This window comes from Scyliorhinus canicula, chromosome 18, assembly GCF_902713615.1.
Source record: "Scyliorhinus canicula chromosome 18, sScyCan1.1, whole genome shotgun sequence".
NCBI classification, from domain to species: Eukaryota; Metazoa; Chordata; class Chondrichthyes; order Carcharhiniformes; family Scyliorhinidae; genus Scyliorhinus; species Scyliorhinus canicula.
Genome location: NC_052163.1, coordinates 111,111,736 through 111,137,705, shown reverse-complemented (window position 1 = coordinate 111,137,705; position 25,970 = coordinate 111,111,736). Strand labels below are relative to the sequence as shown.

General features: G+C 52.7%; 1 protein-coding gene across 1 annotated transcript; it reads left to right on the top strand.

Moving 5' to 3' along the window:
• Positions 1–3,781: 3,781 nt before the first annotated feature.
• Positions 3,782–20,223, top strand: lsm4 (LSM4 homolog, U6 small nuclear RNA and mRNA degradation associated). The gene is made up of 5 exons (XM_038777669.1): positions 3,782–3,897; positions 12,651–12,692; positions 13,349–13,447; positions 19,166–19,358; positions 19,980–20,223. Exons 1-5 carry the CDS (start codon positions 3,895–3,897, stop codon positions 20,069–20,071), a joined length of 429 nt encoding a protein of 142 aa, XP_038633597.1. The 5' UTR covers positions 3,782–3,894; the 3' UTR covers positions 20,072–20,223.
• The last annotated feature ends 5,747 nt before the right edge of the window (positions 20,224–25,970 follow it).

Below are 25,970 nucleotides of genomic sequence, written 5' to 3'. Positions count from 1 at the left end.
TCATCCTTATCCCGAAGGCCTTTTTTTAGGAGGGTTAACAGGAGTATTACGGGATTTGTATGGGCGCATGGGACTCCGAGGGTGAGAAGGGTGTTTTTGGAGCGAGGCAGGGATAGGGGGGCCTGGCGCTGCCCAACCTCTGTGGGTACTATTGGGCTGCCAATGCAGCGATGGTGCGTAAGTGGGTAATGGACGGGGAGGGGGCAGCATGGAAGAGGATGGAGATGGTGTCCTGTTTGGACACGAGCCTGGAGGCGCTGGTAATGGTGCCGTTGCCACTCCCTCCAACGAGGTATACCACGAGCCCGGTGGTGGCGGCTTCCCTCAAAATTTGGGGGCAATGGAGACGGCATGGGGGGAGGTGGGGGGCTCGATGGAGTCCCCGATACGGGGGAACCACCGGTTTGTTCCAGGGAGCATCGATGGCGGGTGTCTGGGCTGGCACAGGGTAGGTATAAGGAGGTTGAGGGACCTGTTTGTGGATGGGAGGTTCGCGAGCCTGGGTGAGTTAGAGGGGATGTTTGGGCTCCCCCCGGGGAACATGTTTAGGTACATGCAGGTTAGGGCGTTTGCCAGGCGGCAGGTGGAGGGGTTCCCTCTGTTGCCCCCACTTGGAGTACGGGACAGGGTGCTCTCGGGGGTGTGGGTTGGAGGAGGGAGGATTTTGGACGTGTACCACGTAATGCAGGAGGTAGACGAGGCCTCGGTGGAGGAGCTGAAGGGTAAATGGGAAGAGGAGCTGGGTGAGGAGATTGAGGAGGAGACGTGGGCGGATGCCCTGGAAAGGGTGAATTCCTCCTCTTGTGCGAGGCTTAGCCTCATACAGTTCAAGGTGCTACATAGGGCTTACATGACCGGGACGAGGATGAGCAGGTTCTTCGGGGGCGAAGACATGTGTGCTAGGTGCTCGGGGAGCCCAGCGAACCATGCCCATATGTTCTGGGCATGCCCAGCGTTGGGGGACTTTTGGAAGGGGGTAGCAAGCACGGTGTCGAGGGGGGTAGGATCCAGGGTTGAGCCAGGCTGGGGACTCGCGATATTTGGGGCAGCAGCGGAGCCGGGAGTGCAGGAGGCGAAAGAGGCCGGTGTTCTGGCCTTTGCGTCCCTAGTAGCCCGGCGTAGGATTTTGCTCCAATGGAAGGATGCGAGGCCCACAAGCGTGGAGGCCTGGATCAATGACATGGCGGGGTTCATTAAGTTGGAGAGGGTGAAATTCGCCCTGAGAGGGTCGGTGCAAGGGTTCTTTAGGCGGTGGCAGCCTTTCCTGGACTTCCTGGCGGAACGGTAGGGAAATAGGCCGGCAGCAGCAGCAACCCGGGGGGGCGGGGGGTTTGGTTCGGTGGGAGGGAGAATTGTGTATATGGGTTTGTTGGATATGGCGGGTGTTATCTCTTTCCTTTTTGTTGTTTGCTTTTTTGTTTTTGTAGTTGCTGGGGTGGGGGGTTGGTTGTTGTTCTTTGGTTTTTACTATGGTTGTTTTGTTAATATTGTTTTGTTGTTTATATTTTGTGAAAATCTTAATAAAAATTATTTTAAAAAAAAAGATATTCAAACTACCTGGACAAGAGGCGATGAGGGAGAGATAGGGAGGATTGTGGGACTGAAGGCGATGAGGGAGAGATAGGGAGGGTTGTGGGACTGAAGTCGATGAGGGAGAGATAGGGAGGGTTGTGGGACTGGAGGAGATGAGGAGGGTTGTGGGACTGGAGGAGATGATGGAAAGAGAGGGTTGTGAGACTGGAGGGGATGAGGGAGAGATAGGGAGGGTTGTGGGACTGGAGGGGATGAGGGAGAGTTGTGGGACTGGAGGGGATGAGGGAGAGATAGGGAGGGTTGTGGGACTGGAGGGGATGAGGGAGAGATAGGGAGGGTTGTGGGGACTGGAGGGGATGAGGGAGAGATAGGGAGGGTTGTGGGGACTGGAGGGGATGAGGGAGAGTTGTGGGGACTGGAGGGGATGAGGGAGAGATCGGGAGGGATGAGGGAGAGATAGGGAGGGTTGTGGGGACTGGAGGGGATAAGGGAGAGGTAGGGAGGGTTGTGGAGACTGGAGGGGATGAGGGAGAGATAGGGAGGGTTGTGGAGACTGATGGGGATGAGGGAGAGATAGGGAGAGTTGTGGAGACTGGAGGGGATGAGGGAGAGATAGGGAGGGTTGTGGGGACTGGAGGGGATGAGGGAGAGTTGTGGGGACTGGAGGGGATGAGGGAGAGATAGGGAGGGATGAGGGAGAGATAGGGAGGGATGAGGGAGAGATAGGGAGGGTTGTGGGGACTGGAGGGGATAAGGGAGAGGTAGGGAGGGTTGTGGAGACTGGAGGGGATGAGGGAGAGATAGGGAGGGTTGTGGAGACTGATGGGGATGAGGGAGAGAGGGAGAGTTGTGGAGACTGGAGGGGATGAGGGAGAGATAGGGAGGGTTGTGGAGACTGGAGGGGATAAGGGAGAGATAGGGAGGGTTGTGGAGACTGGAGGAAATGAGGGAGAGATAGGGACGGTTGTGGTGCTGGAGGGGATGAGGGAGAGATAGGGAGGGTTGTGGGGACTGGAGGGGATGAGGGAGAGTTGTGGGGACTGGAGGGGATGAGGGAGAGATCGGGAGGGATGAGGGAGAGATAGGGAGGGTTGTGGGGACTGGAGGGGATAAGGGAGAGGTAGGGAGGGTTGTGGAGACTAGAGGGGATGAGGGAGAGATAGGGAGGGTTGTGGAGACTGATGGGGATGAGGGAGAGATAGGGAGAGTTGTGGAGACTGGAGGGGATGAGGGAGAGATAGGGAGGGTTGTGGGGACTGGAGGGGATGAGGGAGAGTTGTGGGGACTGGAGGGGATGAGGGAGAGATAGGGAGGGATGAGGGAGAGATAGGGAGGGATGAGGGAGAGATAGGGAGGGTTGTGGGGACTGGAGGGGATAAGGGAGAGGTAGGGAGGGTTGTGGAGACTGGAGGGGATGAGGGAGAGATAGGGAGGGTTGTGGAGACTGATGGGGATGAGGGAGAGAGGGAGAGTTGTGGAGACTGGAGGGGACGAGGGAGAGATAGGGAGGGTTGTGGAGACTGGAGGGGATAAGGGAGAGATAGGGAGGGTTGTGGAGACTGGAGGAAATGAGGGAGAGATAGGGACGGTTGTGGTGCTGGAGGGGATGAGGGAGAGATAGGGAGGGTTGTGGGGACTGGAGGGAGAGATAGGGAGAGTTGTGGAGACTGATGGGGATGAGGGAGAGATAGGGAGGGTTGTGGAGACTGGAGGGGATGAGGGAGAGATAGGGAGGGTTGTGGAGACTGGAGGAAATGAGGGAGAGATAGGGACGGTTGTGGTGCTGGAGGGGATGAGGGAGAGATAGGGAGGGTTGTGGGGACTGGAGGGAGAGTTGTGGGACTGGAGGGGATGAGGGAGAGATAGGGAGGGCTGTGGGACTGGAGGGAGAGTTGTGGAGACTGATGGGGATGAGGGAGAGATAGGGAGGGTTGTGGGACTGGAGGGGATGAGGGAGAGATAGGGAGGGCTGTGGGACTGGAGGGGATGAGGGAGGGGGAGGCCATTGGGTTATTTTGCGACATGAGGTTTGAGTGAGCTGAGGATTGCGGACAGCGTCAGCATTTTCCTCAAATCTGGATATCCTGACGCAACTAAACCTTCTCCTCCTAACGGGGAAAAGCCCAACGAGCCGGCGCCAGCGGCCTCAGTTAAACCGCGGGCTTACCCTCACTGACTAGGCCCCGTTTAACGACAGTTTTCCACTTTGCCGCCGACAAACACACTTTACGGCCATCGCTGGGCAACCAGACTTGCGCAACGGTGATTGGCTGCGCTGCGGACCGCGGCCGCCGATTGGAGGATCCAGCTGTCAATTAGCCAGGAGGCGGGGCCAGAGGTCGGTTCCGCGGCGGTGACAAAATGGTAAGAACCCTTCCCCCCCCCCCCCCCCCCCAAAAAAGAACCCGGGACGGTGCCCCCCACCCCAACCCAGGAGACCTCCCCCCCCTGCAACCCGTGTGAGCCCCCCCCAGCCCGGGTGAGCCTCTCCCCCCCCCACCCCAGCCCGGGTGAGCCCCCCCCCCCCCCAGCCCGGGTGAGCCTCTCCCCCCCCCCCCCCCCAGCCCGGGTGAGCTCCCCCCCCCCAGCCCGGGTGAGCCCCCCCCCCTCCAGCCCGGGTGAGCCCCCCCCCCCTCCAGCCCGGGTGAGCCCCCCCCCTCCAGCCCGGGTGAGCCTCCCCCCCCCACCCCCTCCAGCCCGGGTGAGCCCCCCCCCCTCCAGCCCGGGTGACCCCCCCCCCCCTCCAGCCCGGGTGAGCCCCCCCCTCCAGCCCGGTGAGCCCCCCCCTCCAGCCCGGGTGAGCCCCCCCCCCCCCCCTCCAGCCCGGGTGAGCCCCCCCCCCCCCTCCAGCCCGGGTGAGCCCCCCCCCCTCCAGCCCGGGTGAGCCCCCCCCCTCCAGCCCGGGTGAGCCTCCCCCCCCCCCCCCAGCCCGGGTGAGCCCCCCCCCTTCAGCCCGGGTGAGCCCCCCCCCCTCCAGCCCGGGTGAGCCCCCCCCCCAAGCACGGGTGAGCCCCCCCCCCCTCCAGCCCGGGTGAGCCCCAGCCCCCCCCCCCCCCTCCAGCCCGGGTGAGCCCCAGCCCCCCCCCCCCCCCCCTGCCCGGGTGAGCCCCCCCCCCTCCTGCCCGGGTGAGCCCCCCCCCTCCTGCCGGGGTGAGCCCCCCCTCCTGCCCGGGTGAGCCCCCCTCCTGCCCGGGTGAGCCCCCCCCCCCCTCCTGCCCGGGTGAGCCCCCCCCCCTCCTGCCCGGGTGAGCCCCCCCCCTCCTGCCCGGGTGAGCCCCCCCCTCCTGCCCGGGTGAGCCCCCCCCCCCCCCCTGCCCGGGTGAGCCCCCCCCCTCCTGTCCGGGTGAGCCCCCCCCCCCCTCCTGCCCGGGTGAGCCCCCCCCCCGCCCGGGTGAGCCCCCCACTCCTGCCCGGGTGAGCCCCCCACTCCTGCCCGGGTGAGCCCCCCCCTCCTGCCCGGGTGAGCCCCCCCCTCCTGCCCGGGTGAGCCCCCCCCCCTTCCCTCCCGGGTGAGCCCCCCCCCTTCCATCCCGGGTGAGCCCCCCCCCCTTCCATCCCGGGTGAGCCCCCCCCCTTCCATCCCGGGTGAGCCCCCCCCCTTCCATCCCGGGTGAGCCCCCCCCCCCTTCCATCCCGGGTGAGCCCCCCCCCCCTTCCATCCCGGGTGAGCCCCCCCCCCCCCCCTCCCCGGTGAGCCCCCCCCCCCTGCCCGGGTGAGCCCCCCCCTCCTGCCCGGGTGAGCCCCCCCCTCCTGCCCGGGTGAGCCCTCCCCCCTTCCATCCCGGGTGAGCCCTCCCCCCTTCCATCCCGGGTGAGCCCCCCCCCTTCCATCCCGGGTGAGCCCCCCCCCCCTTCCATCCCGGGTGAGCCCCCCCCCCTTCCACCCCGGGTGAGCCCCCCCCCCTTCCATCCCGGGTGAGCCCCCCCACCTTCCATCCCGGGTGAGCCCCCCCCCCTTCCATCCCGGGTGAGCCCCCCCCCCATTCCATCCCGGGTGAGCCCCCCCCCTTCCCTCCCGGGTGGGCCCCCCCCCCCTTCTATCCCGGGTGAGCCCCCCCCCTTCCATCCCGGGTGAGTCCCCCCCCCCCCTTCCATCCCGGGTGAGTCCCCCCCCCCCCCTTCCATCCCGGGTGAGCCCCCTCCCCCTTCCATCCCGGGTGAGCCCCCCCCCCCTTCCATCCCGGGTGAGCCCCCCCCCCCTTCCATCCCGGGTGGGCCCCCCCCCCCCCCTTCCATCCCGGGTGAGCCCCCCCCCCCTTCCACCCCGGGTGAGCCCCCCCCCCCCTTCCATCCCGGGTGAGCCCCCCCCCTTCCATCCCGGGTGAGCCCCCCCCCTCCCATCCCGGGTGAGCCCCCCCCCCCCCTTTCCATCCCGGGTGAGCCCCCCCCCTTTCCATCCCTGGTGAGCCCCCCCCCCCTTTCCATCCCGGGTGAGCCCCCCCCTCCAGCGCGGAAGAGCCCCCCCCCCCCCCCCAGCCCGGGCGTGAGCCTCCCCTCCCCCCCCCCTCCCTCTCCTCCCCCCCTCCCTCTCCTCCCCCCCCTCCCTCTCCCCCCCCCCTCCCCCCCCCCCCCCCCCCCCCTGACTGGCTGAGGTTAACTGCGGAGTCTGAACGTTCTCCCCTTTTCTGCGTGGGTTTCCTCCTGATAGACATGCTTTTTAGACAGGTTGGATAGGCTTGGGTTGTTTTCGCTGGAGCAGAGAACGCACTGTCTGGGATGGTGGTAGAGATGGGTCACCTCACACCCTTTTAAAAATAAATACCTGGATGAGTACTTGGCACATCCTAACATACAAGGCTATGGGCCAAGTGCTGGCAAATTAGATTAGGATTTGCAGATCAGGTGCCTTTCATGTGGGTGAAACGCAAGGGAAAATCTCAGCAAGTCTGGCAGCATCTGTAGGGAGAGAAAAGAGCTAACGTTTTGAGTCCGATGACTCTTTGTCAAAGCTGGGGGGTGAGGGGCTGACCTGACCGAGGTGTACAGGATGATATGGGGCATGGACAGGCTAGATAGGGCCCAGCTGTCTGTTCACCTTGGTTGAAGGGTTGGCCACGAGGGGCACATGTTTAAGGTGAGGGGTGGGAAGTTTAGGGGCGATTTGAGGAAGAACTTTTTTTAACCAGGAGATGGTGACTGTCTGGAACGCACTGTCTGGGATGGTGGTAGAGATGGGTCACCTCACACCCTTTTAAAAATAAATACCTGGATGAGTACTTGGCACATCCTAACATACAAGGCTATGGGCCAAGTGCTGGCAAATTAGATTAGGATTTGCAGATCAGGTGCCTTTCATGTGGCGGTGCAGACTCCGATGGGCCAAAGGGCCTTTTCTGCACTGTATTACTCTGTGAATTGGACATTCTGAATTCTCCCTCTGTGTATCCGAACAGGTGCCATAGTGTGGCGACTAGGGGATTTTCACAGTAACTTCATTGCACTGTCAATGTAAGCCTAGTTGTGACACTAATAAAGATTATTATTCATGAAGGCCCGCCTTCTCAACCTTGTCCCTCGCCTGAGGTGTGTTGATCCTCAGGTTAAATCACCACCAGTCAGCTCTCCCCCCTCAAAGGGGAAAGCAGGCTATGGTCACGTGGGACAATGGTGATTTTACCTTTGCCTGTGGTGTGTGGCATAGGGATTATGCACAGTAAAAACTGTCAGGGAGCATAAACAGTTGGAAGAGTTGTAATATATTATAGTTTTAAAATGGTTATTATCTGGTTGCGGATGTACATTGGTCTCTTTATTCAGGGTGTGTGCCCTTTTTGAGGATTTGTGGAGGAATCCCAAGGTGAGGCTTCTGTTCAGTATGATGCCCAGGACTCTTGGTTGCAGTTTATTTCCAGTTGGTTTGCGGAAAAAGGGTGCAGGGGTGGTGGAGGAAGACTGTACACCACCAGTGAACAGATTCATGGACCAGAAGTGGGTTTAGAAGAAAGGAGTTGCAAGAGCAACTTGTGCGACACGGGGAAAGATGGCGGAGAGCATGGGGTTGGCCCTACCAGCCCAATGGTCGACGGAGCAGTTGGTGGACTTTCTGACGAAAAGTTCGGTCAACAGAGGAGGGAGGCTCTGGAGGACCTGGAGAAGGTGGTAGACCCGCTGAGAGCGGGGATTGACCGTGTGGAGCTGAGGCTGGAGACCCAGAGCCAGGTGATCCAGAAGGTGGAGGGGGCTGCGGGGGAGCACAAGGAGCACCTTACTTCAATGGTGGCCAAGATTGGGATGATGCAGGAGACCCAGAAGCGGCTGAAGGAGAAGGTGGAGGACTTGGAGAACCGCTCCCGAAGGCAGAATCTGAGAATTGTGAGGTGCCAGAGGGCACCTTGTGTAGTCAAAATGCTGGAGAAGCTGTTTGGGGGGGAGGGATGGCCTTTGATGGGCTCCTGGAGATGCATAGGGCGCTGATGAGGAAGCCGCAGGCGAACGCGCTGTCGAGGGAATTGGGGGTCAGATCACATCGATTCCTGGATAAGGTGAAGATCTTGAGGTGGGTCAGGCGGACGAGGAGATGGACCTGGGAGGGTAATGAGCTCTGGATATACCAGGACCTGGGTGCAGAACTGGCCAAGAGGAGAGCAGGATTCAACTGAGTCAAGACTGCACTCTCTAAGAAGGGGGTGAATTATGGGTTGCTGTACCCGGCCCGCCTCTGGGTGACCCACAATGGTCACGAGTATTATTTTGGAGCACCGGAGGGGGCAATGGAGTTTGTGAGAGACAACAAGGGGTTGGCAGGCGATAGTGCGGGGAGGGGGTGGAGCATAGGGTGTCGCTATATGCAGACGATTTATTGCTTTATATATCGGATCCATTGGAAGGTATTGGGAGGGATCGTGGACGTTTGAGGAATTTTGCCAATTCTCTGGGTATAAGTTAAACATGGGGATGAGAGAGGTCTTCCCGATCCAGGTGAGGGGGCATGAGAGGAGGTTGGGCGATCTGCTGTTTAAGGTGGTGGGGCGAGTTTTCAGGTATCTGGGCATCCAGGTGGCGCGGGGATGGGAGCAGCTACGTCAATTGAATTTGGCATGGCTGGAGGAGCAGGTGAAGGGGGAATTTAATAGGGGGGACATGCTCCCGTTGTCGTTGGAGGGGCGGGTGCAGTCCGTGAAGATGACGGTACTCCCAAAGTTTTTATTCGTGTTCCAGAACCGTCCGATTTTTATTCCAAAGGCCTGCTTCAGGAAGATTAATACATTGATCTTGGGGTTTGTGTGGGTGGGGAAAGTTTCACTGGTGCTGAAGGTGCTGCTGGAGCTGGTGGAGGGGGTGGGGGTGGGGGGTGGGAAGCCGGCCGTACCAAATTTGATGAACTACTACTGGGCAGCAAACATAGCCATGATCAGGAAGTGGGGGAGGGGACAGTGTGGGCTGTTATGGGCCAGCGTTTAGAGAACCCCAAAGTGTATCATGGAGTTCACCTGACCCACAACTTTTACTAGATTGTGGTATGGGGAGCACACGGCCCACTCTACAGGTATGGTACAGCAGAAATGGAAAATAATTTTGCTTTAAAAAAATAATGTTTATTCTATGAACTCAAGTTAACCTTTTTAAAACATACAGTGAACATCTTAGCAACCATTAATTCAAATACAACCCCCAAAGAATACAACACTAAGTAATCCTTTAAGCTTTCCTTTTAACATCCATAAGACTTAAACAATAACTTTTAACAGAAGGACATCAGGTTAAAGTCACTACTGAGAGCTGTTATTAGTTTTAAATCACCAAAGAATCGATTTACAGTTTTTAGATTGCAGAGAGAGAGAGACTAATACCCCTTCTGGCTGTGACTGCAGCTATCCAGCTCTGAAAACAAAACTAAAACACACACTGCAGCAAACAGCCTAAAACGAAAGTGAAAAGCTGACACACAGCCCAGCTCCACCCACACTCTGACATCACTGATAAACATCCATTTCTTAAAGGTATATTTCTTAGACACTCATTTCTTGAAGGTACTGTCACATGACAAGGCGTAGGTGTAGCCCCTTCTAAGGACACTAGCTTAGGGGCACTGTTTAAAAAATAAATAAATTTAGAGTATCCAATCATTTTTTTCAAATTAAAGGGGCAATATAGCGTGGCCGATCCACGAACCTCGGACCCTGGTGGCGTGAGGCAGCAGTGTTAACCACTGTTAACATTGCCACCCTTGTATTATGCGTGTTGGCCAGGGAGAGATCTCGAATGCCCACTCTTCGGCACCTGAAATAAAGCCCCTGTCAGTACTGGAAGATGATGTTCTTGAATTGTTGAGAAACTAGAAGTGGTGCGGCACGGAGATGCAGTGGTTAACACTGCTACCGCACGGCGCTGAGGACCCGGGTTGGATTCTAGCCCCGGGTCACTGTCCATGTGGAGTTTGCACATTCGCCCTGTGTTGTGTGGGTCTCATCCCCACAGCCCAAAAAGATGTGCAGGGTAGGTGGATTGGCCAAGCTAAATTGCCCCTTAATTGGAAAAAATAATTGGTGACTTGGATGGCACGGTAGCACAGTGGTTAGCACTGCTGCTTCACAGCACCAGGGTCCCAGGTTTGATTCCCGGCTTGGGTCACTGTCTGTGTGGAGTTTGCATGTTCCCCCCGTGTCTGCATGGGTTTTCTCCGGGTGCTCCGGTTTATAGATCATAGAATTTACAGTGCAGAAGGAGGCCATTCGGCCCATCGAGTGCACCGGCTCTTGGAAAGAGCACCCTACCCAAGTTCAACACATCCACCCTATCCCAATAACCCAGTAACCCCACCCAACACTAAGGGCAATTTTGGCAATTTATCATGGCCAATCCACCTAACCTGCACATCTTTGGACTGTGGGAGGAAACCGGAGCACTCGGAGGAAACCCACGCACACACCGGGAGGATGTGCAGACTCCGCACAGACAGTGACCCAAGCCGGAATCGAACCTGAGACCCTGGAGCTGTGAAGCCATTGTGCTATCCACAATGCTACCGTGCTGCCCACAAGTCCTGAAAGACGCACTGTTGGGTAATTCCGACATTCTGAATTCTCCCTCTGTGTACCCAAACAGGCACTGGAATATGGCGACTAGGAGCTTTTCACGATAACTTCTACTTGTGAAAATAATAAAGATTATTATTATAAAATGTATTTAATAAAGGGGTAACTAGAAGTGACTGGTCTGTCTAAGTTTCAGCATTTGTTGGTGTGGGAGCCTCAGTTCCTGAACTCCTGCGCCCTTCTATGGTTTTGTGCAGGGAAGGTCATGTCTTACAAACCTAATAGAAATCTTTGAGGAAGTGGCAAAGTTAATTGATGAGGGAAGGGCTGTAGATGTCATATACATGGGCTTCAGTAAGGCATTTGATAAAGTTTCCCATGGCAGGTTGATGGAAAAAGTGAAGTTGCATGGGGTTCAGGATGTACTAGCTAGATGGATAAAGAACTGGCTGGGCAACAGGAGACAGAGAGTAGTGGTGGAAGGGAGTGTCTCAAAATGGAGAAGGCTGATTAGTGGTGTTCCATAGGGTTCCGTGCTCGGACCACTGTTGTTTGTGATCTACATAAATGATCTGGAGGAAGGTATAGGTGGTCTGATTAGCAAGTTTGCAGATGATACTAAGATTGGTGGAGTTGCAGATGACGAGGGGGACTGTCAGAGAATACAGCAAAATATAGATAGATTGGAGAGTTGGGCAGAGAAACGGCAGATGGAGTTCAATCCACGCAAATGCGAGGTGATGCATTTTGGAAGATCCAATTCAAGAGCGGACTATACGGTCAATGGAAGAGTCCTGGGGAAAATTGATGTACAGAGAGATCTGGGAGTTCAGGTCCATTGTACCCTGAAGGTGGCAACGCAGGTCGATAGAGTGGTCAAGAAGGCATACAGCATGCTTGCCTTCATCACACGGGGTATTGAGTACAAGAGTTGGCAGATCATGTTACAGTTGTATAGGACTTTGGTTAGGCCACATTTGGAATACTGCGTGCAGTTCTGGTCGCCACATTACCAGAAGGATGTGGATGCTTTAGAGAGGGTGCAGAGGAGGTTCACTAGGACGTTGCCTGGTATGGAAGGTGCTAGCTATGAAGAAAGGTTGAGTAGATTCGGATTGTTTTCGTTGGAAAGATGGAGGTTGAAGGGGGACCTGATTGAGGTCTACAAAATTATGAGAGGTATGAACAGGGTGGATAGCAACAAGCTTTTTCTAAGAGTGGGGGTGTCAATTACAAGGGGTCACGATTTCAAGGTGAGAGGAGGAAAGTTTAAGGGAGATGTGCGTGGAAAATTCTTTTACGCAGAGGGTGGTGGGTGCCTGGAACGCTTTGCCAGCGGAGGTGGTAGAGGCGGGCACAATAGCGTCATTTAAGATGTATCTAGACATATATGAATGGGCAGGGAACAGAGGGAAGTAGATCCTTGGAAAATAGGCGACAGGTTTAGATAAAGGATCTGGATCAGCGCAGGCTGGGAGGGCCGAAGGGCCTGTTCCTTTGCTGTAATTTTATTTTTTCTTTGTTCTTCTGTGGCTTTGATTGTTTTAGAATCCATAGAATTCTTACACAGCTGAAGGAGGCCATTCAGCCCATCAGGTCTGCACGACCCTCCCGAGAGAGCACCATACTAGGCTCACTCCCCCACCATGTAACCCCACCTAACCTACACATCTTTTGACACTATGGGAAAATTTAGAGTGGCCAATTCACCTAACCTGTACATCTTTGGACTGTGGGAGGGCAGCATGGTGGCGCAGTGGATTAGCCCTGCTGCCTCATGGCGCCGAGGTCCCAGGTTTGATCCCGGCTCAGGGTCACTCCCTGTGTCTACGTGGGTTTCGCCCCCACAACCCAAAAGATGTGCAGGGTAGGTGAATTGGCCACGATAAATTGCCCCTTAATTGGAAAAAATGATTGGGTACTCTAAATTTATTTTAAAAAATCTTTGGACTGTGGGAGGAAACTGGAGAACCTGGCAGAAACCTATGTAGACACTGGGAGAAGGTGCAAACTCCACACAAGACAGTCATCCAAGACCGGAATCGAACCTGGGCCCCTGGCGCTGTGAAACAGCAGTGCTAGCTGCTGTGACAAGTGAAACTTTCTTCCCAAATGTAATTGTTTTTTTCCCTTTTATTTCAGCTTCCCCTCTCTTTACTGAAGACGGCGCAAAATCATCCGATGGTGAGTCAGGTAGAAGAAGTGTCTGCATTAATGCGTGTTGATCAATCCAGACAGCTCGCTCTGGTGTTGCCCGCTTTGGCGGGTGCAGTGTTCTTGCTTATCAGTGATTTAAACATTCTACTCCCTCACCAGCATTAAAAAAAAATTCTCCCCCCGATTGTTTCACACCCTGTGTGATACCTTGTGAAGTGTAATCACTGTAGGAATCACGTCAACCAATTAAAAAATAAAATAAAATTTAGAGTATCCAATTCAGTTTTTCCAATTAAGGAGCAATTTAGTGTGCCCAATCCACCTGCCCTGCACATCTTTGGGTTGAGCAGCTTCAGCCTGAGTGCCACTCCCCAGCACCCCTGTATTGACACAGAACCACCCTGAGCAAGGCGCTTCTGTTCCAAGCACATTACAGACAGCAGACCATCTCCATGCCCTCGACAGAGGACAGACATCAGCAGGTGGTCCTGGGGCCGGGTCCAGTTGGGGGGCAGAACTCGGCTGAATTTATGGGATTGAAATCAGTCCCTTCGCAGATTACAGAATACCTGATGGGTGCAATGGTTCCTGTCCCTCATTAAGGTTCTAATGTTCGCATCGACCGTACATAAGCCTTGAGAAACTCTCTTCCTTTTAATAAAAAATGTGCTTGTGTTTGGCAGCTTGTGGAGTTGAAGAACGGAGAAACCTACAATGGTCACCTGGTCAGCTGTGACAACTGGATGAATATTAACCTGCGAGAGGTCATTTGTACGTCCAGGGTATGTGGATGATCTTTTGGTTAACAATGATTGCAAAAAAAAAAACCTTCAAAAAATTGGGCAGCACGGTAGCACAAGTGGATAGCACTGTGGCGTCACAGCGCCAGGGTCCCAGGTTTGATTCCCCGCTGGGTCACTGTCTGTGCGGAGTCTGCACGTTCTCTCTGTGCCTGCGTGTGTTTCCTCCGGGTGCTCCAGTTTCCTCCCACAGCTCAAAGGCGTGCAGGTTAGGTGGATTGGCCATGATAAATTGCCCTTAGTGACCAAAAAGGTTTGGTGGGGTTATTGGATTATGGGCATAGGGTGGAAGTGAGGGCTTAAGTGGGTCGGTGTAGACTCGAAGGCCCAAATGGCCTCCTTCTGCACTGTATATTCCATGTTCTAAATCGTTCAACTGTAAAACTACACAAGGTGGAGGCAAGCGGAGTATAGACACTTGCTTTAAAAGAGAGGTTGTGTGGAGGTGCCGTGACAGAAGTTGTGAGACTGAGTGGAAATCTGGGAGTACTGCAAAGCTGAATCTCTAATACTAAGTAACTATTGTTAACAAGCTATATATTGGTGTTGGTAGAGGGAATCAAGGTTGCAGGTCGCACAGCGTGGAGAAAACAGTTTCTGTGAGGAACAGTTCATCGGCATTGAATAAATAATATTGTTTATAAAATGCCTTGCCCTGTCATTGAAACCTCTCTGGCACAGTTAATTATTATTGCACTGAAGTGACTGTTAACAAGTCAGTCAGTCTATGTCATCAACACCCCACCACAACCGTCTCTAATATTGTGAACACCGTGGAGACATTGCAGCACAAAAGAAGGCCATTGGGCCCATTGAATCTGTGCCTGCTCCCTGTCGAGCTGTCAGTCAAATTTACCTCTCAAAGGCCCCTTTGCTTTTGAAATCGTTCATCGTACCAACTTCTAACCCAATCGTAGGCAGCACATTCAGATCATTGCCACTTGCTGCATAAATGAAATTGTTCCTCCCAGACTCTCTTGTGTTCCTCCTAGTCTTTGTCCCATCAGCTAATGGAACAGCTTTTTTAGTCTACCTCGTCTAAACTGTCATAATCTTGCACGTCTCAATCAAATCTCTCAGCCTTCTTTGCTCCCAGGAGAACAAACCCCAGATTCTCCAACCTGTAGCTCAAAACTCCTCGTTCCCGGAACCGTTCTGGTAATCTGCTCTTCACACTCCAGGACCCTCGCTTGCTTCCTAAAGTGGTGACCGGGACTGGACTCCATACTCTCGTTGTGGCCTAATCCAAAGCTTCATTCAGCGTAACTGCTCTCTCTTTTTTCAGCTCAGTGTGGATCCGTACGAGTTTTTTATCAAAGCCCTTTAGACGGGAGCGATTGCTCACGGTTGTGGATTTGTTTTTTTAAACACATGTCCACAGAAACAGGCCATTCTGCCCAGCAAATCAATGCTGGTATTCATGTCCGTCCCACCCCCTTCTCCATCTCCCCTCATCAACTCATCCCTCTCTTCCTTTCCCCCTCTGTTTTTACCCAACCTCCCCTGAACAGATTGATATTATTAACCTCAACCACCCTGGGAGTGAGATCCACATTCTCGCCAGTCGCTGGGTAATGTTACTCCTGAATTCCTGATTTTGGATTGAGTGACGACTGTTTGAGCCCCCCACAGTGGAAATATCTTTTCTATGTCTGCCCTATAATCTAAAGACACTCGGCTTTTCCCATCGAAAGTGTCTAGCTGCTGCCGAGGGAATGATGCTGCTTTAACCTCTGCGATCTGGGGAAGCTGTGTTATGCTAGAATCTGTCCTCCCTCCCAGTTTTGTCTATTCCAGTGTCGTGTTAAAGCCGAGTTGCTCGGTCGTTGTTTTGTGCCTCGTATTTTCCGTGAGATGTTTTACTGGAACGCTATTTGTGTATCTGCCTCCTACGCAAAACCTTTCCTGTCCTCGGTTTCCGCACATAGTCATAGAAATTGCAGCACAGAGCGAAGGCTATTCAGCCCATTGTCCCTGTACTATCAGTGCTAGCTATACACTCGAGCTCTTTTGACGCTATTTCCCTGGTGCCGTTTAATCATAGCTGAGGAGACAATTCAGCCCATCAGGGAGGGAACTCTTTAAAGGAGCTATCTCATTGGAAACAAACCCTGTGTTCTTTTGACATAATACCTCAAATGTTCCCTTTCAAGTATTTATCTAATTCACTTTGGAACGTTCCTAATGAATCTGCTTCCACCGCCCTTTCCGGCAGCGAGTTCCTGACATAAGAATTCACTATGCAAAAGCGAAACAAAAAAATAATTCTCCATTCGTCCCTGGTTCTTTCCCCATCTTTATTTCTCTGATTATTTAGTCCCCTGTGAAATATGACAATTGACTTGGCCCTGGTGATCTTTGGAACAACCTAATATCTGTGTGTGTGAGAAATCCTCCACCTTGCTGTTCTGAATGTCGACATTGTCTAGATTAAGCTGAAAAATCAAATGGAGCGTCGCTCAGTTTGGGAGACTGGAAGCCCTAAAACGCCATTGACAAACGCAAACCATGGTAGTGAGCTGCTGCCTTGAACCGCTGCAGTCCATGTGGTGTAGGTACAGCCACAGTGCTGTTAGAGAGGGAGTTCCAGGATTTTGACCCAGCGATAGTGAAGGAATGGTGATGTATTTCAAAATTGGGGCGGTGAGTGATTTGGAGGGGAACCTCCAGGTGGTGGTATTCCTATGTGTCTGCTGCTCTTGGCCTTCTAGATGGTAGTGGTCATTGGTTTGGAAGGTGCTGTTGAAGTCGATGTGAGTTCCTGCAGTGTCTTCTAGATGGTACACACAGCTGCCAGTGTTGGATGGTGGGGGGAGTGGATGTTGAAGGTGGTCGAAGGGGTGCTGATCACGCTGCTCTGCTCTGGATGATGTCAAACTTGAGTGTTGTTGGAGCTGCACTCATCCGGGCAAGTGGAGAATATTCCATCGCATTGTAGATGGTGGAGAGGCTTTGGAGAGTCGGGAGGTGAGTTACACACAGCAGAATTCCCAACCTCTGACGTGCCCTTGTAGCCACAGTATCTGATGCAGTTCAGTTTCTGGTTGATAGTAACTCCCAGGATGTTGATGGTGGGAGATTCAATGATGATAATGCCATTGAATGTCCAGGATGTCAAGATGTTGGAGATGGTTATTGCCTGGCTCTTACGCAACACAAATGTAACTTGCCACTTGTCAGCCTAAGCCTGGATATTATCCAGGGTTTGCTGCATTTGGACCTTGTGTTAAAGTTTAAAGTACCAAATTTGTTTTGTCCAATTAAGGGGCAATTAATTTAGCGTGGCCAATCCGCCTACCCTGCACATCTTTGGGTTATGGGGGTGAGACCCACGCAGTCACTGGGAGAATGTGCAAACTCCACGTGGACAGTGACTCGGGGCCGGGTTCGAACCTGGGTTGTCGGCACTGTGAGGCAGCAGTGCTAACCATTGCACCACCATATCGCCCTGCACTTGGACATTGAGTGCTTCGGTAAATGAGGAGTCATGAAACGTTCTGAACGTTGTACAAGCATCAACAAACATCCTCACATCTGACTTTATGATGGAAGGAAGGTCATGAGTAAATTACTCCCAACCAGTGGAGAGTTTTTCCGCCTGATCCCCATTGACTCCAGTTTTGTTTGGGCTCCTTGTTGTCAGGGCCCAGAGCCTTTGCAGTATCCTGTGCCTTCAGCTGTTTCGTGATATCACGTGAATCAAACTGGCATCTGATGCTGGGGACCTCTGTCGGTGACCGAAATGGATCATCCACTCGGCACTTCTGGCTGAATTGTTGTGAATGCTTCAGCCTTATTCTTTTCCACTGATGTGTTGGGCTCCTCCATCATTGAGGATGGGGATATTTGTGGAGCCTCCTTCTCCAGTGAGTTGTTTAATTGTTCACCACCATGGGGTGGTGTAGTGGTTAGCACTGCCTCAAGGTATGAAGGGTCCGGGTTCGATCCTGGCCCCGGGCCCCTGTCTGTGTGGCGTTTGCACATTCTCCCCCACAACCCAAAGATGTGCAAGGTAGATGAATTGGTCACACTTAATTGGTCTTCATTGGGGAGTGGGTGTTAGTGACAGACGAAGACCTAAGGCTTATTGACCCCGAAAAGCACACAGTGACACGACCAGTGAAAACATGCAGTCCAATACTTCCTGTTGCTTGGCCAGCCGATTCGGGAGGCCATTGAATTTTCCAGGATGACGCGAAGGTGATTTGTGAAGCATCTGGGCCTGCAGTCCCCTGACTAATCCAGGTGGCTAAGTGACGTGTATGGAGATTGTGCAGCAAGGCCGTTTGGGTGGAGTGTGCGAGGGCTGTCAGTAACTGGAATTCCATCCCACCTGAAACCAGCACCTGCTCCCTGGCCTATGGGGCTTGGCCACTGGCTAGAGTGAGATGAACTTCGCTGACATGGAAATCTTTGGCCATTCCATCACTGTCGTTGGGTCAAAATCCTGGAACTTCCTCCCTAACAGCACTGTGGGTGTACCTACACTACATGGGCTGCAGCGGTTCAAGGAGGTGGTTCATCACCACCTTCTCAAGGACAATTAGGAATGGAGAATAAAAATGTCGGCCCAACGTACAATGCCCATGTCCCATGAAAGAATCAAACATGTGTCTAGCAAGTCAGGTTGTAGCCACTGGGTGGCAGCAGAGGCCATGCTTGATGGGGGGAGGGCGACGGGACCTTTAGCTGTACGCGTTGGATTGGATTTGTTTATTTGTCACGTGTACCGAGGTACAGAGTATTTTTCTGCGTGCATCTCAAACAGATCATTTAGTACATGAAGAGAAAATATGTAATGGGGCAACATAAGGTACACAATGTAAATACATGGATACCGGCACTGGGTGAAGAAAACAGGAGTGTAGTGTTAATCAGCTCAGTCCATAAGAGGGTGGTTTAGGAATCTGGTAACAGTGGGGAAGAAGCTGTTTTTGAATCTGTTGGTGCGTGTTCTCAGACTTTTGTATCTCCTGCCCGATGGAAGAAGTTGGAAGAGTGAGTAAGTCGGGTATCCTGCATAACAGTGATCAAGCTTCACGGGTCTGTCACTGTGTCACACTGGGGGACAGTACTGGTGAATGTTGGTAATTTATGGGAATGTATTAGTAGCTCTGGATAAATTGTGAATTGCAATGTTATAATTGCGTCAAGTATGATCATAGAATCACAGAATTTACAGTGCAGAAGGAGGCCATTCGGCCCACCGAGTCTGCACCGACTCTTGGAAAGAGCACCCTACTTAAGCCGACACCTCCACCCTATCCCGGAACCCAGCAACCCCAACTAACCTAAGGGCAATTTATCATGGCCCATCCACCTAACCTCCACATCTTTGGACTGTGGGAGGAAACCGGAGCACCCGGAGGAAACCCACGCAGACATGGGGAGAATTTGCAGACTCCGCACAGACAGTGACCCAAGCCGGGAATCGAACCGAGGACGCTGGAGCTGTGAAGCAACTGTGCTAACCACTGTGCTACCATGCCGCCCTGATCATGCATTAGCAGCAACACCCACATTGCTGTGTCTTGGCTGCTGGGATGTAGGTTCTTGTTTGCAGTTGGTTATGTTGTATGAGGGGTAGTGCAATGCTGTGCTGCTGTTGGAGATCGTCACTCTGATTGCATCTGTTAACTCCCATTTAATTGATTGGAATACTGTTACCATAGCTGTCTCTTCTATCTCTCTGCTTCGCAGGATGGGGACAAGTTCTGGAAGATGCCGGAATGTTACATTCGTGGCAGCACCATTAAATATCTGCGCATCCCTGATGAAATCATTGACATGGTGAAAGAAGAGGTGGTGTCAAAGGGCAGAGGTCGTGGCCTCCAGCAACAGAAGCAGCAGCAACAACAGAAAGGGCGAGGAGCTGGTGGGGGTGCTGGCAGAGGTAATGAACCATTCTGGATTGACTTGGGACTGGAGGGTGGCAGTAAGGAGCGTTGTCGGATTCATTTCCCTCTCCCTCCCACCCGGCTGTTCAATAAAGAGGAATAGTGCACCATGATAGGAGACACTCCTGGGGCGAGCTGTCGGTGTGTGCCTGTCTTCCCCTCCTTGCATCAGCCCAAGATCTGACCTTCAAGATGCCTCCTGTATCAATTGGTGGCAAACTAAGGACTAAATATTGACCAGAGTCCCTACCCTCTCGCCCCAGGGTGGTCCCTGCCCCTGTACATAAGTCTTGGACATATTGGGAGGGCGGGGGGGGGGGGGGGGGGGGGGGGGCGCGGGGCGGGCGGGGTGGGGGGGGGGGGGGGGTGGGGGGGTATGGTTGGCCCTGCTCCCAAAATATTGGCCGGGATACCAGGTAGTGCACCCCCTCCTGCTGCTCTTTGGAATTGCGCGTCACGGGACCTCTCCTATTCACCTGGGAGAACCCTCAGGATCTTTCAATGAACCTGTCACCTGAAAGGCATCGCCCCCTAGTGGGGAAAACACAATTGTTTCCCGGTTTTGAAGGGACGAGTGTGAAGGGCCAGTGTAACCCGGTGCTCTTTCCTCTTGGCAGGTGTGTTTGGTGGGCGGGGCCGTGGAGTGGCCGGAGCAAACCGAGGACACGAGAAGAAGCTGGGAAAGTTATCGGGAGTAAAGAAACTGTGAAGAGAATCATGTCTGTGTGTGTTTGTGTGTGTGCGAGTGAGTCAGATTCTGAAAATCTTTCTTTTGTGTAAAGAAGTCACATTTGGGTTTAGTTGGAGATTCTGTCATTTATAAATAAATATTGTCAGAAGAAAAAAAAATCATTTCAATAATTGCTGGTAAATGAATGATTTTTGTTGTGCGTCTGTCATAGTCACTGAGCAGCTGAGGAATGAGAACTTTGGGAGCAAGTCTGTGAACTCCAGGCAACTCCTCGGGGGCAGTAGGGGGCCGGATTCACCCAGGGATAAGCCCCCCACTCACCAACACCAGCTCTAACAATTCTTGCTGAACCTGGTGTATAGTTTTGATATAATTTATAGCCCTGTTTGGTCACTGCATCATTGTGGAGGTTGAACATTCTGGATGTTCATTAACTCTTCATTCCCAGCTCTCGCTCCACTTCCCCAGAAATAGCTGTTTGTTGTTGGAGCTGGTGAGACAGTTCAGAGTACAGTGATTGGTGAGGGGGAACTTTCCTTATCCAGTGACGGCAGCTCGTAGAGAAATCTGGTAAGGGCGAGTGGGGAGGGTGTTCCAGGTCTGCTGATTTGGACATCAGACATTTGATGGTGACGGTTTGTCCGCAGCCTTTAGCTCAGGCCGTGGATTCACATGATGCCAGGTCGATTTTCGTTTTGCCTCCTGTGGGTTCAGTGTGGGCGAGTGATTGTTTCAATCCCAGTTCCTGCCATGAATTCTCTGCAATCACCCCACTGTCTCTCACCCATTAACCACACTTGGTAAAAGCTCTGCCTCGAGATATTATATTGTGAAGTCATCATGACCAACTCTGTAACAACTGACTCTCTGTCTGCTTTACAATAGCCTGGTCCTACCCCACATTCTAAACAAAACAGTTTAAAAAACAAAAAACAAATTTAAAGTAACCAATTCATTTTTTCCAATTAAGGGGCAATTTAGCATGGCCAATCCACCTACCCTGCACATCTTTGGGTTGTGGGGGTGAAACCCACACAAACAGAGGGAGAATGTGCAAACTCCACAGGGACAGTGACCCAGAGCTGGGATCGAACCTGGGACCCCAGCGCCGTGAGGCAGCAGGGCTAACCCACTGCGCCAACGTGCTGCCCCGACAAAACAGTGTTAAGCAGAGGAATGTTGTTGTTTCAATATTGTTTCCACCTTTTTCCACTACTCCCATAATCCATGGGGCAAGCCACAACGCTGGTTGCTCACCTTCATATCAGCCATCAGCTTTCTTTGAATTTGGAAGATAATTTTACAGGTGGATATCCTGCCCATTTATTTGAGCTGGGGGCTAGCACCGATCCTCACCTGCCCCTGTGGCTGGATCCGTTCACAACCAACAAGTCCTGGATTTAAACCCGGACCTTATGCACATCGCTCAGAGGCAGGAGAGCTACACACTGAACCACCCCAGCTCCCTATCGCTGTTTTAAGTATTGTTTTGTAATAATGGCAGAAAGCCATATGCAGATGGAGCTGTTTCTCTCTGTGAGTTTGGAGTTTAAAGTTGTCAAAATTTGATCCTTTATGTAATTTCAAAAAATGGTGGCCAATGTTGGAAATGTGAAATAAAGGCTAGGAGTGAAGAGAACGTGCAGCTTAGGCTGAACAGGTACTGTATCTGAATGAGCGGAGTGGCTGCTGAGCTCCATCAGCAGACTGACTGGTGAAAAACGGCCAACTTGCAAACATGTTGCTTTGCAGAGAGTTGTTAACATTAGCACTGTTAGATTTCTCTGGGGCGTGCTCCTTTTCTGGGGTGTGGTCTATCCGAAGTGGTGGGGGGGGGATAACGTGTGATTAGGTATTTCCCAGAGCTGGGAGCGGCACGAAAGACCACGCTATCGAACACCCATTCAGGTGGAGAACTCCCCAATGGGGCCACACATTGTCCCGATTTCTGCACTGTTTGGCTCACCGGAATTCCTCAGTGCAGGATGAGATTGAAAGCTATTTTTAATTGGCGGCCTGAACTCTCAACTTCCCTAACCCAACCCAAGGGGTCGGCAAACACGTACAGGGTATCCTGTGGACCCAGTCAACTGCGCAGGAAAATTGCTTGCCTGGTACCCAGGTGGCACTGACAGGGTGGCAGTACCAAGGTGCCCAGGCAGCACTGCCAGAGGGCAAGCACCTGGAGGCCTCCAATCCCCTGGGAGACCCCCACGAGTGCCATTCCTTCTGGCCCCGGTTTGCGGGCACCAGCACTGAACGGCACTCGCTCGCCCGAGGTCTCCCAAGAGGAGGGGGTTAGATCCCACTCCTTGGGCAGATTGTGGGAGGGCATATTGGAGAGACTAACTGTCTCACTCTAATGTGCATCTTTGCTAAAAAGTGATCCTCCCATAATGGGCGGGATTCACATTGTGGAGTCTCGTCAGATCCTGTTAGATCTCACGAGGAGTGGCGAGCCGGGTAGATCCCAGAAAAGTGATCTCCTGGCATCCACCGGCCGTGTCGCACTGACTTTCAGCAGTAACGTGGCCGGTACATCTTGCCCCTGGTCTCTATATACATGACTGGCTCCGTTCCGATGTGGTCTGTCGGTATTGTTAAACAGCGAATGCCTGTCGCCCCTGAACGCGCTTCACAGCCAATAATGTTGTTTTGAGGTATGATCACTGTTGTGCTTTAGGAAGCATAGCAGCCAATCTGGGCACAGAATGATCCCACAAACCGCAATGAGATAAATGGGTAACTATTGTTATGTATTGCCCGTCTCTTGGGTATAAAATGGGCACAAAGCAACCAGTATAGCTCATGACCCTAGTGCATATCACAGCAACATGGACTGGGTAGGGATAGAGGAAAATAAAATCACCGCTGTAAATTGGAAGCCTAACCTGAGATGCTAGATTCTGTAAAGACAATTTGATCATTATTGTGTGAAAGGCAGAGAGCTGGAGTACAGGGAGCAACTGGACTTTAAATCTCGGGGGGTTGGGGAAGAGAATGATGATGCTGCCAAATGTCTCACTTGCTGAACGGGATTTTCAGCTCTTTCCCCCCCCCCCCCCCCCCCCCAACTGTGTAGGATGCTGTCGTCAGACGATGTCACTGTTGCCATAGTGACAGATTGTGGCCTTTCTGTCTTAAACCGGTGCTGATGTAAACAGAAACGCCAAGGTAACATTCCCCAGGCCATGCTTATTTTTAACTCTACGTCAGATATATCCGGTAAAACAGGGGTCTGATGCATTTGTGACGTCCAAGATGCATCCATTCTGAAGCTGATTGTGGATCGTGAGGCCGAGATCAGATCACTCCCTCTACCCACTTGAATTTGGCAGAGTTCTGCTTTGTTTTTGTAAAATGAATTGGGTACTCTAAAATTTAGAAAAGAAAGGAAGATGGGTGTACCCCAGTGAGAGTCAGTGTGTGTGGAACCCGGAACCCAGTGAGAGTCGGTGCGTGTGGGACCCCTACCCCAGTGAGAGTCAGTGCGTGTGGGGCCAGTACCCCAGTGAGAGTCAGTGTGTGTGGAACCCGTACCCCAGTGAGAGTCAGTGTGTGTGGGACCCGTACCCCAGTGAGAGTCAGTGTGTGTGGAACCCGCACCCCAGTGAGAGTCAGTGTGTGTGGAACCCGTACCCCAGTAAGAGTCACTGTGTGTGGAACCCGTACCCCAGTGAGAGTCAGTGTGTGTGGAACCCGTACCCCAGTAAGAGTCACTGTGTGTGGAACCCGCACCCCAGTGAGAGTCAGTGTGTGTGGAACCCGTACCCCAGTGAGAGTCAGTGTGTGGAACCTGTACCCCAGTGAGAGTCAGTGTGCGTGGAACCCGTACCCAGTGAGATTCAGAATCTATGATCATTGCAATTGATCCCACTTTCAACCATGTTGTACAAGTTCTTCCTGAGGTGAGCACTGTGGTGATGTGCATCACTGTAAATACACAAGGGGTTAATGCAAATACACGTAGACTAGCCAGACACTAGAGGGAGCACTAGAGACAGGACACACAGACATTCAACCAATAGGTTAGTAAGATAGGACACAACCAATGGGCATTCACAACACACACACAGGTGACATTACCACAGGAGGACACAGCACACATGATCTTCCTCTTTCCAGTGGAGACACTTAGTGAGTGCACAGGGCTGATTGAAACACATCATACCCACCACATGGATTGTAGCAGACTGGTTAGATAGTCTGAGTAGCTATAGCAGGATTAACAGGAGAGTTGAATCCAAGTAGGAGAATCGTTAATAGTTTAATAAATGTGCTAAAGCTATCTCCAAGTCTGAACCTTCCTTTGTCAGAGGGCACATCAAGGAAGCAGCTTATACTACGTCAAGAGCATAACAAGACAAGCACTGGACTCCAGACAGCCAGATAGTCTCTGTATTTCGAATTGCGTTTTTTCATTTCATGCTATTTGACCAGGGAAAGTCCCACTCCTTGGCCAATATCTGTGCACGTTCAGGGATCCAGCCTTCTTATATAAATTGGAATTGAACAAAGCTGCAATTCACGGCCTCAGCACATCCTAACTTGCTTCCCAGCCCCAGTCAACCTACTGTCTTTGATGTGGAGCCCAGGGATTTTTTCAAACCATCTGGTGCCTTGGTGTAGAGCCTCATCTGAAGGAAGGAGCCCACTAACACTGACTCACCCCTTCCAACCTGGCAAAGGGGCAAACGCCGTAGGCAGCGGAGGCGACTCAAGGCGACTGCGTTGGCTGTATGCGCTCAAGGACAGTGCTTGAGGGAGTATTCATAGGCTGCAAGTAACAAGGCCCAATGTTGGATCAAGACTAAAGAAAGGGAAGGAATTGCTTTATCCTCTTTGAAAAGGTCCAGAACAGGCTTGTGATCTGTTATGATTTCAAAATTCCGGCTGTCGACATACTGGTGGAATATTCCCAAACCACAAATTACAGCCAACCCTTCCTTCTCAATTTGTCAGTAGTGCTGCTCTGCATCCACAAGGGTTCTGGATGAGTAGGCATAGGCTTTTCCATGCCAGCTTCCCAACGCTGTGAGAGGATTTCTCCCACTCCATCGGGAAAGGCGTCACATGTCAAAATTAGTTCCTTTCTAGAATCGTAGTGGGCCAGCATGTTTGACAATAGCAGTTGCTGTTTTATTTACACGAAGGCTTCACCCTGTGTGCCTGTCACAACTACTTCTGGTGTTTCTTTAGTAACAGGTGCAGTAGTGACAGCGAAGTAGCCAGATTTGGAATGAATTTCCCATAATTTATCAACCCCAAAAAGGATTTAAACTCTCTTGTATTTTGCGGTATCAGTACTTGCTTAATGTCCTCCACAGGGTCTAGGCCTTTCTTATGCACCCGGTTCCCTAGGTAGCTCAACTCGCCTGCCTTGAATACACATTTCTCCCATTGAGTTGGAGGGAGGCATAGCTCATGTCAAGGTTTGACTACCTGCTCACCTGGCATACAAATCTTCTATGCGTGGCATGGGGTACCGGTCCAGTCATGAGACCTTGTTGACTGTAAGTTTATAATCCCCCCCCCAAAGAGGGACTGACTTGTCGGATTTGAGAACGGGAACTATGGGTGTGGCCCACTCGCGAACTTCACTGGCCAACATTATCCCAATGTTTTCCAACTGCTGTATTACTGATTCTGGCAGCCTTGTCTAAGTCGAGCCCTTCTCCAGCAACTGACACTTGTGCTCCTCTGGAGAAATTTCCTGGGCACCTCTAGAGTTATCCTGATGTTTCTTAGAATGTCAGGACGTCCTTCTGGAATGTTGGGTGGGTGGGAAAGCAGGCTTTCCTATGCAAAACCCCTCCTCCCAACCTGAGGATGATACCATCCGATATCCCTTAAAGTTCCGGAGCCCCTTTTTTGGCATTCTCCAGGGAGAAGGCAATCTCAATGGCCTTTTTCAGGT

Coding starts and splice junctions, on each gene's coding strand:
- lsm4 (XM_038777669.1), top strand. Junction 12,693..13,348: donor CGGCGCAAAATCATCCGATG/GTGAGTCAGGTA, acceptor TGTGTTTGGCAG/CTTGTGGAGTTGAAGAACGG. Junction 19,359..19,979: donor TGGTGGGGGTGCTGGCAGAG/GTAATGAACCAT, acceptor TCCTCTTGGCAG/GTGTGTTTGGTGGGCGGGGC.